Source organism: Salmo salar, chromosome 02 (assembly GCF_965601325.2).
Source record: "Salmo salar chromosome 02, fSalSal1, whole genome shotgun sequence".
NCBI lineage: Eukaryota > Metazoa > Chordata > Actinopteri > Salmoniformes > Salmonidae > Salmo > Salmo salar.
The window spans coordinates 17,638,639-17,659,346 of NC_138292.1; the positions used below are offsets into that span (position 1 = coordinate 17,638,639).

A 20,708-nucleotide genomic window follows, 5' to 3' on the forward strand; every position below is an offset into this window, starting at 1 on the left:
TTCTTGTTTTATTTTGTTGTTATCACCATAGAAAGCGTTTGATGGACATGTCTGTGAACCAATTATTTATTTCTTTACAGGCAGCCTGGGGGCGGATACTGAAGAGCGGCTGGTGGAGCACCTGCTAAACCCCGCCCACTATAACAAACTGATCCGCCCAGCGACCAATGGCTCTGAGCTGGTGACGGTTCAGCTGATGGTGTCACTGGCCCAGCTCATCAGTGTGGTGAGTGTGTGTCTGTGTGTGTGTGGTGGCCCATGCTCTGTCTCTAACCCACCCACCGCAAAACATAATAATGTCTCTAACCCACCCACCACAGAACATAATAATGTCTCTAACCCACCCACCTCAGAACGTAATAATGTCTCTAACCCACTCACCTCAGAACGTAATAATGTCTCTAACCCACGCACCTCAGAACGTAATAATGTCTCTAACCCACCCACCTCAGAACATAATAATGTCTCTAACCCACTCACCTCAGAACGTAATAATGTCTCTAACGCACCCACCTCAGAACATAATAATGTCTCTAACCCACCCACCTCAGAACATAATAATGTCCCTAACCCACCCACCTCAGAACATAATAATGTCTCTAACCCACCCACCTCAGAACGTAATAATGTCTCTGACCCACCCACCTCAGAACATAATAATGTCTCTAACCCACTCACCTCAGAACGTAATAATGTCTCTAACCCACTCACCTCAGAACATAATAATGTCTCTAACCCACCCACCTCAGAACGTAATAATGTCTCTAACCCACCCACCTCAGAACGTAATAATGTCTCTAACGCACCCACCTCAGAACATAATAATGTCTCTAACCCACCCACCTCAGAACGTAATAATGTCTCTAACCCACCCACCTCAGAACGTAATAATGTCTCTAACCCACCCACCTCAGAACGTAATAATGTCTCTAACCCACCCACCTCAGAACATAATAATGTCTCTAACCCACCCACCTCAGAACGTAATAATGTCTCTAACCCACCCACCTCAGAACATAATAATGTCTCTAACCCACCCACCTCAGAACATAATAATGTCTCTAACCCACCCACCTCAGAACGTAATAATGTCTCTAACCCACCCACCTCAGAACATAATAATGTCTCTAACCCACCCACCTCAGAACGTAATAATGTCTCTAACCCACCCACCTCAGAACATAATAATGTCTCTAACCCACTCACCTCAGAACGTAATAATGTCTCTAACCCACCCCAATAATGTTGCTGTGTTCCTCTTTCTATTGCAGCACGAGAGAGAGCAGGTCATGACCACCAACGTATGGCTCACACAGGTCAGTTACACTCTGTCTTCACCTCTCTCTCCTTATCCTCTGTCTTCACTCTCTCTCCTTATCACTCTGTCTTCACCTCTCTCCTTATCCTCTGTCTTCACCTCTCTCCTTATCCTCTGTCTTCACTCTCTCTCCTTATCCCTCTGTCTTCACCTCTCTCTCCTTATCCTCTGTCTTCACTCTCTCTCCTTATCCCTCTTGTCTTCACCTCTCTCCTTATCCTCTGTCTTCACCTCTCTCTCCTTATCCCTGTCTTCACCTCTCTCTCCTTATCCTCTGTCTTCACTCTCTCTCCTTATCCCTCTGTCTTCACCTCTCTCTCCTTATCCTCTGTCTTCACTCTCTCTCCTTATCTCTCTGTCTTCACCTCTCTCCTTATCCTCTGTCTTCACCTCTCTCCTTATCCTCTGTCTTCACTCTCTCTCCTTATCCCTCTGTCTTCACTCTCTCTCCTTATCCTCTGTCTTCACCTCTCTCTCCTTATCCCTCTGTCTTCACCTCTCTCCTTATCCTCTGTCTTCACCTCTCTCTCCTTATCCTCTGTCTTCACTCTCTCTCCTTATCCCTCTGTCTTCACCTCTCTCCTTATCCTCTGTCTTCACTCTCTCTCCTTATCCCTCTGTCTTCACCTCTCTCTCCTTATCCTCTGTCTTCACTCTCTCTCCTTATCCCTCTGTCTTCACCTCTCTCCTTATCCTCTGTCTTCACCTCTCTCCATATCCTCTGTCTTCACTCTCTCTCCTTATCCCTCTGTCTTCACTCTCTCTCCTTATCCCTCTGTCTTCACCTCTCTCCTTATCCTCTGTCTTCACCTCTCTCTCCTTATCCCTCTGTCTTCACCTCTCTCTCCTTATCCTCTGTCTTCACTCTCTCTCCTTATCCCTCTGTCTTCACTCTCTCTCCTTATCCTCTGTCTTCACCTCTCTCTCCTTATCCCTGTCTTCACCTCTCTCTCCTTATCCCTCTGTCTTCACCTCTCTCTCCTTATCCCTCTGTCTTCACTCTCTCTCCTTATCCTCTGTGTTCACCTCTCTCTCCTTATCCCTCTGTCTTCACTCTTTCTCCTTATCCTCTGTCTTCACCTCTCTCTCCTTATCCCTGTCTTCACCTCTCTCTCCTTATCCCTCTGTCTTCACCTCTCTCTCCTTATCCCTGTCTTCACCTCTCTCTCTCCTTATCCCTCTGTCTTCACCTCTCTCCTTATCCCTCTGTCTTTACGTCTCTCCTTATCCCTCTGTCTTTACGTCTCTCCTTATCCCTCTGTCTTCACCTCTCTCTCCTTATCCCTCTGTCTTCACCTCTCTCTCCTTAACCCTGTCTTCACCTCTCTCTCCTTATCCCTCTGTCTTCACCTCTCTCTCCTTATCCCTCTGTCTTCACCTCTCTCCTTATCCTCTGTCTTCACTCTCTCTCCTTATCCCTCTGTCTTCACCTCTCTCTCCTTATCCTCTGTCTTCACTCTCTCTCCTTATCCCTCTGTCTTCACCTCTCTCCTTATCCTCTGTCTTCACCTCTCTCCATATCCTCTGTCTTCACTCTCTCTCCTTATCCCTCTGTCTTCACTCTCTCTCCTTATCCCTCTGTCTTCACCTCTCTCCTTATCCTCTGTCTTCACCTCTCTCTCCTTATCCCTCTGTCTTCACCTCTCTCTCCTTATCCTCTGTCTTCACTCTCTCTCCTTATCCCTCTGTCTTCACTCTCTCTCCTTATCCTCTGTCTTCACCTCTCTCTCCTTATCCCTGTCTTCACCTCTCTCTCCTTATCCCTCTGTCTTCACCTCTCTCTCCTTATCCCTCTGTCTTCACTCTCTCTCCTTATCCTCTGTGTTCACCTCTCTCTCCTTATCCCTCTGTCTTCACTCTTTCTCCTTATCCTCTGTCTTCACCTCTCTCTCCTTATCCCTGTCTTCACCTCTCTCTCCTTATCCCTCTGTCTTCACCTCTCTCTCCTTATCCCTGTCTTCACCTCTCTCTCTCCTTATCCCTCTGTCTTCACCTCTCTCCTTATCCCTCTGTCTTTACGTCTCTCCTTATCCCTCTGTCTTTACGTCTCTCCTTATCCCTCTGTCTTCACCTCTCTCTCCTTATCCCTCTGTCTTCACCTCTCTCTCCTTATCCCTGTCTTCACCTCTCTCTCTCCTTATCCCTCTGTCTTTACGTCTCTCCTTATCCCTCTGTCTTCACCTCTCTCCTTATCCCTCTGTCTTCACTCTCTCTCCTTATCCCTCTGTCTTTACGTCTCACTCCTTATCCCTGTCTTCACCTCTCTCCTTATCCCTCTGTCTTCACCTCTCTCTCCTTATCCCTCTGTCTTCACCTCTCTCCTTATCCCTCTGTCTTCACCTCTCTCCTTATCCCTCTGTCTTTACGTCTCTCCTTATCCCTCTGTCTTTACGTCTCTCCTTATCCCTCTGTCTTCACCTCTCTCTCCTTATCCCTGTCTTCACCTCTCTCTCTCCTTATCCCTCTGTCTTCACCTCTCTCCTTATCCCTCTGTCTTTACGTCTCACTCCTTATCCTGTCTTCCCCTCTCTCTCTCCTTAGCCCTCTGTCTTCATCCCTTTCCTACTGTTACTTCGCTCTGTCTTTTATCTCTTGAGATGCCAAATCAACTGGTAGGTAGCCTGACTTCATTAAATGTACATTTAAGAATGCAACTATGCTCTCCTTTCTGTTAATTGATAACACGACAAATTGCATTGTGCAAGAACGCGTTTGTTCATTCTGCCACTACGTTAGGAATAGGCATGGGCAGACATACCAATCTGAACCAGTAGGGGGTTGAAAATACCTGTCCCTGTATCAGTCTCCTACAACTCAACACAGACATTCTGGTCATTCAGTGGGAACATGAACACACAACCAGAGTTTCCCAGGAGGGTTGCCATACAGTACAATACATTGCTACCCAGCATCTTTATATATTTTATTTTATTTAACCTTTATTTAACTAGGTAAGTTAGTTAAGAACAAAATCTTATTTACAATGACAGCTTACCCCGGCCAAACCCTAACCTGGCCCTATGTGCCCAGCATTGTCCCTATGGGACTCCCAATAACGTCCGGTTTTGATACAGCCTGGAATCAAACCAGGGTCTGTAGTGACGCCGCTAGTACTGAGATGCAGTGCCTTAGACCACTGCGCCACTCGGGAGCATCACATTGCAGTATGCGGCAGAGAGAGACAGTTCTGTATGGTTGTTGTGAGGGACTAATCCTGGCCTGCTCCTGAGCTCTGACCCTCTCCTACACGGCTGGTTCTATGTGTGTCTGCAGCTGGGGCCTGCAACATAACATACTGCCCACTGGACAGGTTCACACACACATGCACACGCACAGCCGTAAATGCACTAATGTGTATAAATCAGTTATGAACAAACCACCTGGAAACCTGTTTGTGTGTGTCTGTGTGTATGTTCGCATGTGCGTGTGTGAAGGTGATTGATGGTCTGTAATTGAACAGAGAATGAGCATAAGTGTTTTATGAGGCCCTTGGTCATAGCCAAGAGGAGATGCCAAGGACACCAGTCCTGAGCCAAGAGAGCCACTGCTATCACTTTCACCACCATTCTGGCTCTGGTAATACCACAACACACCACTGTTTCACAGAGCCACCATTTTCAAGTCATGTAGCATCTGGCATCATGGCCATTATGGCTCTACATGGCATATACTGTAGCAAGAACAGTTACAGAGCCCCCTTGTAAATGGTTATTACGGTTCTTCTACTGCCCTAACAGCCATAGAGCCACTGCTATCTGGGCCATTATGGCTCATAATACATCACAGTTACTGGGCTACCACCATCAAGGTCACTAAGAGCATGAGCATGTCACTAAGAGCGTGTCAGTTACTGACCCACACACCTTCAATCATGTGTGCCTGGGAGGCAAACTCACACACACACATGCACAGACATACACACACACACACACACACACACACACACACACACACACACACACACACACACACACACACACACACACACACACACACACACACACACACACACACACACACACACCACACATACATACGCACACACACACACACACATACATACGCACACACACACACACACATACATACGCACACACACACACACACACACACACACACACACACATACATACGCACACACACGCACACGCACTCACTGTCACACACACGATCTGGATACCTCCTTGGCAGGCGGCCATTTCAGTCAGGATGATTAGATGTGTGTTTGAGTGAGTGTTTTTAACTGACTTACTATAGGGTCATGGTAGACATTAGTCCTTCTGTCTTACATCTGTAATTAATGGAGCTGAGTTATCACACTGTTCCTGGACAGGACAGTAAAGGTCTCTACAGGAACATATTTACATAAAGATTATTATTTCAAAAGTGAAGCTCACAGCAACTGTTTGTGGGTCTCACAATCTTCTATGACTTTTGATTGGTCACTAACTCTCCTCTGCGATTGGTTACTAACAATCTTCTCAGCTGTGTGATTGATCACTGACTCTCCTCTCTGCTCTGGGATTGGTTACGAACAATCTTCTCAGCTGTGTGATTGGTCACTAACTCTGTTCTCTGCTCTGTGATTGGTTACTAACAATCTTCTCAGATGTGTGATTGGTCACTAACTCTCCTCTCTGCTGTATGATTGGTTAGTAACAATCTTCTCAGCTGAGTGATTGGTCATTAACTCTGTTCTCTGGTCTGTGATTGGTGTCCAGGAATGGCAGGACTACCGTCTGACGTGGGTCCCTGAGGAGTTTGATGGCATGGAGAAGGTCAGACTGCCTTCCAAACACATCTGGCTGCCCGACGTTGTGCTGTATAACAAGTGAGTTACACACACACACATCTGTCTGCCCGACGTTGTGCTGTATAACAAGTGAGTTACACACACACACATCTGTCTGCTCGACGTTGTGCTGTATAACAAGTGAGTTACACACACACAATGTCATACTATTTGAATCCACAAATCACATTACAGTGGAGAATGATCCAAACATTTTATAGATACAGATATCTGGACACTTATAGATACAGAAAGCACCTTCTTCTCCAAACAGCTAAGCTGTCCATGACCGCTGACACAGAGCAGTACCTTGGTAGCAGCTTTGCCTTTGTCCTCTGCAGGCCGGTAATCTGAAGGCCACATACTGTCAGCCGAAGTACATGGCCGAGACTCCCAAATATCAGCGCCACAAGTTTGCAGTGATAACCAAGGCTGTTGAGGCATGACACTATGGGCTAGTGGCCTTCCCTGTAGCTCAGTTGGTAGAGCATGGTGTTTGCAACGCCAGGGTTGTGGGTTTGATTCCCAAGGGGGGCCAGCATAGAAAAACAAATGTATGAAATGAAATGTATGAAATGTATGCATTCACTACTGTAAGTTGCTATGGATAAGAGCATCTGCTAAATGACTAAAATGTAAAATGTAGTGCTTCAGCAACTGTCTGCTCTACGTAGGAGTCAAAAGAGCAACCAACTTCCACACAGACACACACACACACACACACACAGTACAGCATTGTTTCTCAACTCCAGTCTTCTAGTCCCTATCTTATCGTTGTCTCTTAACCCTGTGTAAGCTATCTTATCAGTGAAAGTGAACTGTCTGGCCTCGATCTCCTCTTTCTCTAATGCCGTCTTACACTGATTAACCAACCGGGGGGGGCTAAACGGATCTACTTACCCCTCCCCAGCCCCCACCCCCATGACCACTCGCAACACATTAACACTGTCAGTCACAAACTAATGGGTTCCATTGATTTAATTCCTTACGAAGGGTAATCAATATCTTGATCTTCCTCCATTGCTCTCTTTCTTTGTTCTCTACCTGAGTTCTTTGACCTGTTCTCTACCTGAGTTCTTTGGCCTGTTCTCTACCTGAGTTCTTTGACCTGTTCTCTACCTGAGTTCTTTGGCCTGTTCTCTACCTGAGTTCTTTGACCTGTTCTCTACCTGAGTTCTTTGACCTGTTCTCTACATGAGTTCTTTGACCTGTTCTCTACCTGAGTTCTTTGACCTGTTCTCTACCTGAGTTCTTTGGCCTGTTCTCTACCTGAGTTCTTTGACCTGTTCTCTACCTGAGTTCTTTGGCCTGTTCTCTACCTGAGTTCTTTGGCCTGTTCTCTACCTGAGTTCTTTGACCTGTTCTCTACCTGAGTTCTTTGGCCTGTTCTCTACCTGAGTTCTTTGACCTGTTCTCTACCTGAGTTCTTTGGCCTGTTCTCTACCTGAGTTCTTTGGCCTGTTCTCTACCTGAGTTCTTTGACCTGTTCTCTACCTGAGTTCTTTGGCCTGTTCTCTACCTGAGTTCTTTGACCTGTTCTCTACCTGAGTTCTTTGGCCTGTTCTCTACCTGAGTTCTTTGACCTGTTCTCTACCTGAGTTCTTTGACCTGTTCTCTACATGAGTTCTTTGACCTGTTCTCTACCTGAGTTCTTTGACCCCTTCCCTACCTGAGTTCTTTGACCCCTTCCCTACCTGAGGCATTTGACCCGTTCACTACCTGAGGCATTTGACCCGTTCCCTACCTGAGGTATTTGACCCATTCCCTACCTGAGGCATTTGACCCTTTCCCTACCTGAGGTATTTGACCCGTTCCCTACCTGAGGGATTTGACCCGTTCCCTACCTGAGGGATTTGACCCGTTCTCTACCCGAGGGATTTGACCCGTTCTCTACCTGAGTTCTTTGACCTGTTCTCTACCTGAGTTCTTTGACCTGTTCTCTACCTGAGTTCTTTGACCTGTTCTCTACCTGAGGTATTTGACCTGTTCTCTTCCTGAGTTCTTTGACCTGTTCTCTACTTGAGTTATTTGACCTGTTCTCTACCTGAGTTCTTTGACCCCTTCTCTACTTGAGGTATTTGACCCGTTCCCTACCTGAGGTATTTGACCCGTTCCCTACCTGAGTTCTTTGACCCCTTCCCTACCTGAGGTATTTGACCCCTTCCCTACCTGAGGCATTTGACCCGTTCCCTACCTGAGGCATTTGACCCGTTCCCTACCTGAGGTATTTGACCCCTTCCCTACCTGAGTTCTTTGACCCCTTCCCTACCTGAGTTCTTTGACCCCTTCCCTACCTGAGGCATTTGACCCCTTCCCTACCTGAGGCATTTGACCCGTTCCCTACCTGAGGCATTTCACCCGTTCCCTACCTGAGGCATTTCACTTGTTCTCTACCTGAGTTCTCTTGAGTTGTCCTAGCTGTGTCCAGGTTAAGGAAGGATGATGTTCACCTGAGCAGTGACCAGCATGTTTATATAAGGAGTGTGTGTGTTACTTTGCAGTCCTGATACGCATCACACCCTCATCTGTCTGTGTGTGTGTGTGTGTGTGAGATATCTTCTGTGCTCATCTTACCTGACTGTCTGTAACAGTAGAATCTTACCTGTCCTGCCCCTGTCACCCAGTCCTGTCTGTGTGAGATGTGGCTGAGGCTGTGTGATAAAGGATCTGTAGTGAAGCTGGAGGAAATCTAATGAGACACACAGACAGCTGAAGTTACATTTACCCCCATTTATAGGAGAAACTGTGTCTCGCTCATTCTGCTCATTTTAATCTGTATGTATTACTAATTTGTTTTCAAAGATGTGATAGATTTAAAAGGGCATGCATTTTATATACTGTATTTTAATATCGAAAATCCTTCCAATGGTCTAACGTTCTCTCTCTTTCCATCCCTCCTTCCTTAGTGCTGACGGTATGTACGAGGTCTCCTTCTACTCCAACGCGGTGGTCTCCCATGACGGCAGTATCTTCTGGCTGCCTCCAGCCATCTACAAGTCAGCCTGTAAGATCGAGGTCAAACACTTCCCCTTCGACCAGCAGAACTGCACCATGAGGTTCCGCTCCTGGACCTACGACCGCACAGAGATCGACCTGATCCTGAGGTCCGACGTGGCCAGCATGGACGACTTCACACCCAGCGGAGAGTGGGACATCATCGCCCTGCCGGGGCGCCGCAACGAGAACCCTGCCGACCCCACCTACGTAGACATCACCTATGACTTCATCATCCGCAGGAAACCTCTGTTCTATACCATCAACCTCATCATCCCCTGTGTCCTCATCACCTCTCTGGCCATCTTAGTGTTCTATCTGCCCTCTGACTGTGGAGAGAAGATGACCCTGTGTATCTCTGTCCTTCTGGCCCTCACTGTGTTCCTCCTGCTGATCTCTAAGATCGTCCCCCCCACCTCCCTGGATGTTCCTCTGGTCGGGAAGTACTTGATGTTCACCATGGTCCTGGTGACCTTCTCTATTGTCACCAGTGTGTGTGTTCTCAACGTGCACCACCGCTCGCCCACCACACACACCATGCCCCCCTGGGTCAAGCTGGTGTTCCTCAACAAATTGCCTGCGCTGCTCTTCATGCGCCAGCCCCGGAACAGCTGCGAACGTCAGAAGCTGCGCCAGCGACGGAGGGGCCAGGAGCAGAGGGAGGGGGGCAGGGATGGGGGCTCCGCCGGGGGGCTGATGGTGGGCCTGGGGCTGGGGGGCGGAGGGGGTGGCACGGATAACAACGAACCCTGTACGTGTTACGTGAACCGGGCGTCGGTGAAACAGTTTGTAGGGGAGCTGGGAGGGGGCGCAGGGGGAGGAGGGGGAGGGGGGTCGATGGAGGGGCTGAACGGGCTGAGGGAAGGCAGGGAGGGGGGGCAGGGGAACCGGCCCAGGGGGAAACAGGTAGGAGGGGGCCCAGCCCTGACCCAGGCCGTGCTAGGACAAGCCTGCCCTGGGTTGGAGGAGGCTGTCGACGGGGTCCGCTTCATCGCCAACCACATGAAGACTGAAGACGACGACCAGAGCGTGAGTAACGTAGAAATACACCATTTATTCACCATTCACTACAACTATATATCACATTATATATCTGATGTCTTGACCCTGTTCTGCCATACACATCATAGAATGTTACTTACACTTGGTCTAGAAGGCCATATATCTACACTTATTCACAGCAGATAGGCCTGTTTCGAGACGGTATTGTTTTGAACATTTGTTTTAGGACTGATGCCTAGCACTCCACTCAATGCATTGTCCAAAAGCGCTGATGAAGATTTCATTCAAAGTGCATTACAGTGGCTTGGAAATACAATGATATTCAAAAGGAGGCAAATCATTATTAGGAAAACCTTTCGTCATCATTTTGATGTTGCCAGATTGACTTTAGATGCAGTAAAACGTTTGCTAGCTAGCTAAGATTGAGGGGAGGCCACCGGATTTTAACTAGCTAACGTTAGCATTGCTAGCCAATGACGTTGCTAGCCAATGACGTTGCTAGCCAATGACGTTGCTAGCCAATGACGTTGCTAGCTAATGCCTTTGCTAGCTAATGCCTTTGCTAGCTAATGACTTCATTGCCGTCTGTTTGAAGTACATTCTCAGCTCCGCTAGCCAGCACCTCGCCTTAATAGGTGTGCGTTTCTTTTTCTTCTAGATTGAAGTACATTTGATGACATGATAATGATGTCAAAGTTGAGTCCTACTAAATATTTGCCCACTTTAGCAATATAATCATATTTCCAGTCCACTACAGTGTAATTTAGAGTAAACAGTCAATAGCCTCTGTTCAGAATGACTGGGCTTATCATGACTTTTGGGCACCACTATGGTGGAGGGCGGCTTGAGAACGTTCATAACAACGGCATGACGCGACTGAGTGACGGGGGTGCAACCTATGAATAGCTACCACCTACTGCTACATTCCAGGGAGAATAACTATGGGTGAATGGTTATGAATTCATGGGCTACACTTGTTCTGCTCTGAATATTCAACACAGTTTTAATCTTAGCTACTGTATGACATCAGCATTGTGAGTGAATAAAAGAGGGCTCTCCCTACGTAGGAGTAGAAAGAGAGGAGGATGAACGACAGAGGGGGGATTTTTCCTTCAGTGGGCAGGGATGCCTGAAGGCATGGAGAGAGAGGAAAGAACATCCTCCTGGAATGAGAGACCCTGACATAGTGAATTAACAGTCCTTGTAATTCTGTCCATCAGCGCCAATCATCATCTCCATGGTTACCGTCCGTCTCCATGCCGACCACTTTTAAGACCCACCTGATCCTTCTTTCACTTCAGGTCCTCCCTCCTGTCCTCTTCAAGTCATCATCACCCCCTCCCCTCTCTCTCCTCCTCCCGCCGCTTCCCTGCAGTACTCATCCATCCCTTATTCCCCTACACCCGGTCTCTTTCTCTCTCTCCTCCTCCTCCCTCTCCTTCCCTGCAGTACTCATCCATCCCTTATTCCCCTACACCCGGTCTCTTTCTCTCTCCACCTCCCCTCTCTCCTCCTTCCTCTCCTTCCCTGCAGTACTCATCCATCCCTTATTCCCCTACACCCGTTCTCTTTCTCTCTCCCCTCTCTCCTCCTCCCTCTCCTTCCCTGCAGTACTCATCCATCCCTTATTCCCCTACACCCGGTCTCTCTTTTTCTCTCCCCTCACCTCTTCTCCTCCTCCCCCTCTTTCAGTGTCAGACCTCATTAGAGCTCTGTGGTGGAATCCAGTCTCTACTCACATTAACCTTTCAACCCCTCCTCACACCCCCCTTTAATAGGTGAGGGGGAGGGAAGGAGCGAGAAAGTGAGAGAGACAAGTGATAGAGAAAGAGGAGAAAAGAGAGCTGTGTATCCTTCATCTACTGGGCCTTCAGAAAGTATTCACCTCTGGACTTTTTCCACATGTTGTTGTGTTGCAGCCTAAATTTACAATGGATTGAATTGAGATGTTGTGTTGTCACTGGCTTACACACAATACCCCATAATGTCAAAGTGGAATTATGTTTTACTAATTCATTAAAAATGAAAAGCTGAAATGTGTTGAGTCAATAAGTATTCGACATCTTCGTTATGGCAAGCCTAAACAAGTTCAGGAGTAAAAATGTGCTTAACAAGTCACATAATAAGTTGCATGGACTAACTCTATGTACAATAATGGTGTTTAACATGATTTTTGAATGACTGCCTCATCTCTGTACCCCACACATATAATTATCTGTAAGGTCCCTCAGTCGAGCAGTGAATTTAAAACAGATTCAACCACAAACACCAGGGAGGTTTCCAAATACCTCACAAAGAAGGGTAGATGGGTAAAAATAATATCCCTTTGAGCATGGTGAAGTTATTAATTACACTTTGGATGGTGTATCAATACACCCAGTCACTACAAAGATACAGGCAAGACTTGAAAATGACCAAATACCAACTTGGCAGAGCTTGAAGAATTTTTAAAAGAATAATGGGCAAATATTGTACAATCCAAGTGTGCAAAGCTCTTAGAGACTTACACAGAAAGACTCACAGCTGTAATCGCTGCCAAAGGTGATTCTAACATGTACTGTATTGACTCAGGGGGGGGGGAATACTGTAGTGAAACAGCAGGGGGCAGGCCTCGAACCCTCGACCTTCTAGCCTGAAGTCCAGCGCGCTGTGTCCCAAAAGCATGCTCGAGTGGCAGAGTCGATATCCGCGCTCATAAACCCAGGGTCGTTACACTACTTATGTAAACAAGATACGGTATATTAGTATTTTATTTTTCATAGATTTTTTACAAATGTTAGAATTGTTCTTCTACTTTGACATTAGAGTATTTTGTGTAGATCGTTCACAAAAAATGACAATTAAATCAGTTTTAATCCTATCTTGTAACACAACAACAAGTGGAAAAAGTCAAAGGGTGTGAATACTTTCTGTAAGCACTGTACTTATGTAAACCTCTGCCTACACCCTCTTCAGGTGAGCGAGGACTGGAAGTATGTTGCCATGGTGATCGACCGTCTCTTCCTGTGGATCTTTATAATTGTGTGTGTGTCCGGAACGGTCGGGATGTTCCTCCAGCCACTGTTCCAGAACTACACTGCCAAGACCATCACCAACACCAATGGCTGACCAACCAGGTGCCCAGCAGCATCGATGGACACCGCCCCGACCCAATCAGCACAGCAGGACAGGGGCAGGAGGGAGGGACCTGCCCAGCAGGGGAAGTGGGTTTTATTAAGTCTGTGGAACTAAACTGGACAAGAGCCACACCTGTTAACCTTTATAGCCTTTCTACTGAACTATTCTGAACTGAAGAACTAAACTTAACACCAACATCGTATTAAAGATAGTTCTTTTTCCAGAGGAGGGATAAATGGATGGACAACTCTTCCCTTTTTCCCAGAGGAAGGTGGAGTTATCCCTCTCCTCTCTCCCTCTGAGTGATAAGCGGCAGAAGCCAATCAGGGAGAGAGGACAATCTCTAAATTGTTTGACATCCTGTAGAACGCTACGCCAGCCAATCAATGCTCTTCATTCCAAGCTGACTGTGCAAGCTTACTGAGAGTATATCGTCACACCTTCAACGGGTACAGAACTTAATGCTTCAGTAACAGAATCTTGATTGGAAACTGTGTCAACCAATCAGAAAAATGTAAAGGCAAGTGGGGTTGTCAAGGTTCAGAATAGTTTTTCCAAGCCACTTCTGTTAAGCCAACTGATAGTACAGTATATTTGACCATAGCATAGCAGTGTACCACAGTATAGCTTTGAGTATAATATTATTGTGATTTCTCTGTGTCTGTTCCTGATAGAAAGGTAGGGTGCAGTGGTTTGTTGTATGATTCTCTACGCTTTTAAACCAGAATGTGATATTAGCTGTACTACACAGCCTGCGACGTGCACGCTAACACTATATGTGTAGAAGAGACAGATCGTGAAGGAGAGAGATGAAAGAGAGAGAGGGATATTGACAGAGTTAGATGGAATGAGATGAAGTAGTTATGGTGAATCCCCAGACCGCCCCCTCGTCACTACCAACTCCCTCCGTTGTCACATGTTGCTGATGAAGCTCCCAGGGTGACTTCCAGAGAGTGACGACGGGGTCGACTTCGGGACCAGTCTCTGAATCAGACATAAACACATGCACCTGGTTTATAATTAGACACGCCTCTCCATTTTTTACAATTCAATTGTGCAAACTTCAAACAGTGTCGGGATAGTACTTCACTCTGAAGCCTGCATCCGTGCTGGCTAGGTCCAAGTGGCTATAGGAGGATCTAATTAGCCCCTACACCCCCATCATTTTCACTCCCTCAGCTTTAGTACACTTGTGCAAAGGGCGGAGGCGCGTGTGAACGCGCAAATGGAGTGCCGAGGGGCCAGGCGAAGGGGGTGATTTGGGATTCAGCCTTAGAGAAAGATGAAGGTGTATGATGTCTGCGTATACAGCTCTATTGGGATAATAGCAGCTTGTGCCATCGGGTACAGTTGCAAGGGGAGGAGTCTAGATTCAGTAAGTTCCTGGGAAACTGAGATTGGGTTGAGCCAAGATGGAGTAAATTCCCTCCTTTTACAGTTGAGCCATGATTGCACAAAATTGGGTGGTCGAATATAGAACTGACAGATGATATGTATTGTTGGAATAAGGATGTTTTCTCATGAAACATAAGCTATTGTGTGTTATGAATGTTTGCACAAATGTTAATTTCTGTCACTGTGATTCTCATTATCAGAGTACGACAGTGTCTCACTCTTTGTCCTCTCTTCCTTTGCTCCCTCTCTCCTCCCCTCCTTCCCCCTCCTGTCCTCCCCTCCCCTCCTTCTCCCTCTCTCCTCTCCTCCTTCCCCCTCCTGTCCTCCCCTCCTTCCCCCACCTGTCCTCCCTCTTCCCCCTCCTGTCCTCCCTCTCTCAGATTGTGTTGTGCTCTGTAGCTGACTCTCCCCAGTGTGTAACGGTGTGTAATGCTGTATTATTATTATTGTGAGAGCACACGCCACCTATAGTTATTACAGTAATGGGCCAGGTTCATTTACTTAATGTCCAATGTGTGTGTGTGTCCTCCTGCTCTCTTAGCCGCCTCCTTCCTTTCTACACTTTTTCCATCTCCTCCCCTCTTCTCTGTCCATCTCTGAACGACAGATTCCTCATGTTATGTTCCCTCTGTCAATCTCTCCATCCCTCTGTCCCTCCTCCCTCTGAATCTGGCTATAACAGGTCCTGGTGAGGTGGGATTTGGACACACGCGCGCACACACACACACACACACACACACACACACACGGAGCACACACACACACACACACACACACACACACACACACACACACACACACACACACACACACACACACACACACACACACACACACACACACACACACACACCCAGCCAGCCAGCCAGCCAGCCAGCCAGCCAGCACAATATATCTCCAGCTGAGTGTTAACTGCCACCCTGAGTGATCCCCTTCCATGACCTTGCGTCACTCTGTGGGACAAAGGCTTTTCACAGTGGGGTAGTCCAGGATATTCCCAGGACATCCCCAGGAGAACCCCAGGACATCCCCAGAAGAACCCCAGGACATCTCCAGGAGAACCCCAGGACATCCCCAGGAGAACCCCAGGACATCTCCAGGAGAGGCCCAGGACATCCCCAGGAGAACCCCAGGACATCTCCAGGAGAGGCCCAGGACATCCCCAGGAGAACCCCAGGACATCTCCAGGAGAACCCCAGGACATTCCCAGGAGAACCCCAGGACATCTCCAGGAGAGGCCCAGGACATCCCCAGGAGAACCCCAGGACATCTCCAGGAGAAGCCCAGGAGAACACCAGGACATCTCCAGGAGAGGCCCAGGACATCCCCAGCAGAGGCCCAGGAGAACCCCAGGACATCCCCAGGAGAACCCCAGGACATCCCCAGGAGAACCCTAGGACATCCCCAGGAGAACCCCAGAACATCCTCAGGAGAACCCCAGGACATCCCCAGGAGAACCCTAGGACATCCCCAGGAGAACCCCAGGACATCCTCAGGAGAACCCCAGGACATCCCCAGGAGAACCCTAGGACATCCCCAGGAGAGGCCCAGGACATCCCCAGGAGAGGGCCAGGACATCCCCAGGAGAGCCCCAGGACATCCCCAGGAGAACCCCAGGACATCCCCAGAAGAACCCCAGGACATCCCCAGGAGAACCCCAGGACATCCCCAGGAGAACCCCAGGACATCCTCAGGAGAACCCTAGGACATCCCCAGGAGAGCCCCAGGACATCCCCAGGAGAACCCCAGGACATCCCCAGAAGAACCCCAGGACATCCCCAGGAGAACCCCAGGACATCCCCAGGAGAACCCTAGGACATCCCCAGGAGAACCCCAGGACATCCTCAGGAGAACCCCAGGACATCCCCAGGAGAACCCCAGGACATCCCCAGGAGAACCCTAGGACATCCCCAGGAGAACCCCAGGACATCCCCAGGAGAACCCCAGGACATCTCCAGGAGAACCCCAGGACATCCCCAGGAGAACCCCAGGACATCTCCAGGAGAGGCCCAGGACATCCCCAGGAGAACCCCAGGACATCTCCAGGAGAGGCCCAGGACATCCCCAGGAGAACCCCAGGACATCTCCAGGAGAACCCCAGGACATCCCCAGGAGAACCCCAGGACATCTCCAGGAGAGGCCCAGGACATCCCCAGGAGAACCCCAGGACATCTCCAGGAGAGGCCCAGGAGAACACCAGGACATCTCCAGGAGAGGCCCAGGACATCCCCAGCAGAGGCCCAGGAGAACCCCAGGACATCCCCAGGAGAACCCCAGGACATCCCCAGGAGAACCCCAGAACATCCTCAGGAGAACCCCAGGACATCCCCAGGAGAACCCTAGGACATCCCCAGGAGAACCCCAGGACATCCTCAGGAGAACCCCAGGACATCCCCAGGAGAACCCTAGGACATCCCCAGGAGAGGCCCAGGACATCCCCAGGAGAGGGCCAGGACATCCCCAGGAGAGCCCCAGGACATCCCCAGGAGAACCCCAGGACATCCCCAGAAGAACCCCAGGACATCCCCAGGAGAACCCTAGGACATCCCCAGGAGAACCCCAGGACATCCTCAGGAGAACCCTAGGACATCCCCAGAAGAACCCCAGGACATCCCCAGGAGAACCCTAGGACATCCCCAGGAGAACCCCAGGACATCCTCAGGAGAACCCTAGGACATCCCCAGAAGAACCCCAGGACATCCCCAGGAGAACCCTAGGACATCCCCAGGAGAACCCTAGGACATCCCCAGAAGAACCCCAGGACATCCCCAGGAGAACCCTAGGACATCCCCAGGAGAACCCTAGGACATCCCCAGGAGAACCCCAGGACATCCTCAGGAGAACCCCAGGACATCCCCAGGAGAACCCCAGGACATCCCCAGGAGAACCCAGGACATCCCCAGGAGAACCCCAGGACATCCTCAGGAGAACCCCAGGACATCCCCAGGAGAGGCCCAGGACACCCCCAGGAGAGGGCCAGGACATCCCCAGTAGAGCCCCAGGACATCCCCAGGAGAACCCCAGGACATCCCCAGCAGAGGCCCAGGAGAACCCCAATACATCCCCAGAAGAACCCCAGGACATCCCCAGGAGAGGCCCAGGAGTGTGAAAAGCATATCAGAGAGCTGTGAAATCCTGTGGAGTAGAGTGGAGTCCTCTCTCCCTTCAGAACCTGGCTGTAGAGGTGTGACGCAAACAGAGGGCTGTCCATCCCCTCCCTCCTCCCCATTTCCCCACCCCTCTCTTTTCTTCCTTCTCCCCCCATCATTCCCTTGTTCTCTCTCTCTACTTTCTTCTTGTCTCTCTCTCCTCTGTCCCTCTCTTTGTCGCTGTCTGTTTCTCCATTCCCCACTCAGAGGAGAGCGTTGTCCTCCCATAACCGCTCACAGCTTTGTTCCTGTGCACACCTTAAACAGTCCAATAAAGGTTGTAGGTTCAGTTCAACATTCTGTTTCTATTGTATGTTCTTCTGACACACACACACACACACACACACACACACACACACACACACACACACACACACACACACACACATTTGGAATGGTACTGGAATTACCCTGAGTTCACATAAAACACACAAAAGAAAACAACATTTCCTGTCTTTCTAATATTAATGCTGCTGAACCCCCCGATTCAAAGAGCCGTAGTTTTATAGTAAATCAAACACTGTGGCCAGTAACCTGATTCAAAGAGCCGTAGCTTTAAAATAAAACACTGTGGCCAGTAACCTGATTCAAAGAGCCATAGCTTTATAGTAAATCAAACACTGTGGCCAGTAACCTGATTCAAAGAGCCGTAGCTTTATAGTAAATCAAACACTGTGGCCAGTAACCTGATTCAAAGAGCCGTAGCTTTAAAATAAAACACTGTGGCCAGTAACCTGATTCAAAGAGCCATAGCTTTATAGTAAATCAAACACTGTGGCCAGTAACCTGATTCAAAGAGCCATAGCTTTATAGTAAATCAAACACTGTGGCCAGTAACCTGATTCAAAGAGCCGTAGCTTTATAGTAAATCAAACACTGTGGCCAGTAACCTGATTCAAAGAGCTGTAGCTTTATAGTAAATCAAACACTGTGGCCAGTAACCTGATTCAAAGAGCCGTAGCTTTAAAATAAAACACTGTGGCCAGTAACCTGATTCAAAGAGCCATAGCTTTATAGTAAATCAAACACTGTGGCCAGTAACCTGATTCAAAGAGCCATAGCTTTATAGTAAATCAAACACTGTGGCCAGTAACCTGATTCAAAGAGCCGTAGCTTTATAGTAAAACAAACTCTGTGGCCAGTAACCTGATACAAAGAGCTGTAGCTTTATAGTAAATCAAACACTGTGGCCAGTAACCTGATTCAAAGAGCCGTAGCTTTATAGTAAAACAAACTCTGTGGCCAGTAACCTGATTCAAAGAGCCATAGCTTTAAAATAAAACAAACACTGTGGCCAGTAACCTGATTCAAAGAGCCATAGCTTTATAGTAAATCAAACACTGTGGCCAGTAACCTGATTCAAAGAGCCATAGCTTTATAGTAAATCAAACACTGTGGCCAGTAACCTGATTCAAAGAGCTGTAGCTTTATAGTAAATCAAACACTGTGGCCAGTAACCTGATTCAAAGAGCCATAGCTTTATAGTAAATCAAACACTGTGGCCAGTAACCTGATTCAAAGAGCCGTAGCTTTATAGTAAAACAAACTCTGTGGCCAGTAAGCAGATTCAAAGAGCCGTAGCTTTATAGTAAAACAAACATTATGGCAGTAACCTGATTCAAAGAGCCGTAGCTTTACAGTAAAACAAACATTATGGCCAGTAACCTGATTCAAAGAGCTGTAGCTTTATAGTAAATCAAACACTGTGGCCAGTAACCTGATTCAAAGAGCCATAGCTTTATAGTAAATCAAACACTGTGGCCAGTAACCTGATTCAAAGAGCCGTAGCTTTATAGTAAAACAAACTCTGTGGCCAGTAAGCAGATTCAAAGAGCCGTAGCTTTATAGTAAAACAAACATTATGGCAGTAACCTGATTCAAAGAGCCGTAGCTTTACAGTAAAACAAACATTATGGCCAGTAACCTGATTCAAAGAGCTGTAGCGTTACAGTAAAATAAACTATTACTGTACTAACAGGCCTGTTTCAAGGTCATTTTAAGTTCTTCCTACTGCCAACCAACTGTTGTATGTGCACATTTACAGGATTATGTTGTTGTCTATGTGTAATAGCACCATTTGGAATGTTTGATTCATGCATTCCTATCACATTACAATTCTGTACCACATCAGTGTTCATCGACAATGGAAATATTCCATAGTTGGTATAGACTACCAGCATCCCGGATATCTGTTTCCTGAGGGATTTTGTCTGTTCTGCTAATTCTAAAGGTTTAATATTAGGTAATGTTGGCTTTGGATTAAACTTTAGGAAGAACATCTTAAAAATGAGAGGACAGTCTAAGATGGGTCAGCGTGTAACACAGTTCTGAGATCTGTTGTTGGACAGATTATAGAGCTCATTGTGAAGCTTCACAGATCTTCATAAGGTATGGATGAAACTGATCTGTCACTGTCAGGCCATCCAGGTACTGTTGGTATCAGTGGTAATGTAAAATATCAGGCTATTCAGGTAATATCCTTCAGAATGACCTCGACGGGACCGCAGTGGAGAAGGTGGAAAGCTTCAAGTTTTTCGGCGTACACATCACTGACAAACTGAAATGGTCCACCCACACAGACAGTGGTGTGAAGAAGGCGCAACAGCGCCTCTTCGACCTCAGGAGGCTGAAGAAATTTGGCTTGGCACCGAAAACCCTCAAACTTTTACAGATGCACCATTGAGAGCATCCTGTCGGGCTGTATCACCGCCTGGTATGGCAACTGCACCGCCCGTGACCGCAGCGCTCTCCAGAGGTTGGTGCGGTCTGTCCGAAGTATTACCGGGGGCAAACTATCTGCCCTCCAAGACACCTAGAGCACCCGATGTCACAGGAAGGCCAAGAAGGTCATCAAGGCTGCGACCGAGACACTGAAAAACAGCTTCTATCTCAAGGCCATCAGACTGTTAAATAGCCATCACTAGCACATTAGAGGCTGCTG

General features: G+C 48.0%; 1 protein-coding gene across 1 annotated transcript in view; it reads left to right on the plus strand.

Annotated features, from left to right (window-relative positions):
• chrnb2 (cholinergic receptor, nicotinic, beta 2) overlaps nucleotides 1–16,150 on the plus strand; it is a 40,340-nt gene extending 24,190 nt beyond the window's left edge. Inside the window, exons 2-6 of the mRNA XM_045698751.2 lie at nucleotides 81–226; nucleotides 1,272–1,316; nucleotides 6,040–6,149; nucleotides 9,017–10,133; nucleotides 13,062–16,150. Coding sequence (XP_045554707.2) covers nucleotides 81–226; nucleotides 1,272–1,316; nucleotides 6,040–6,149; nucleotides 9,017–10,133; nucleotides 13,062–13,214 — 1,571 coding nt within the window. The 3' untranslated portion in view covers nucleotides 13,215–16,150. The remainder of the gene's footprint in view (nucleotides 1–80; nucleotides 227–1,271; nucleotides 1,317–6,039; nucleotides 6,150–9,016; nucleotides 10,134–13,061) is intronic.
• Nucleotides 16,151–20,708: the final 4,558 nt, after the last annotated feature.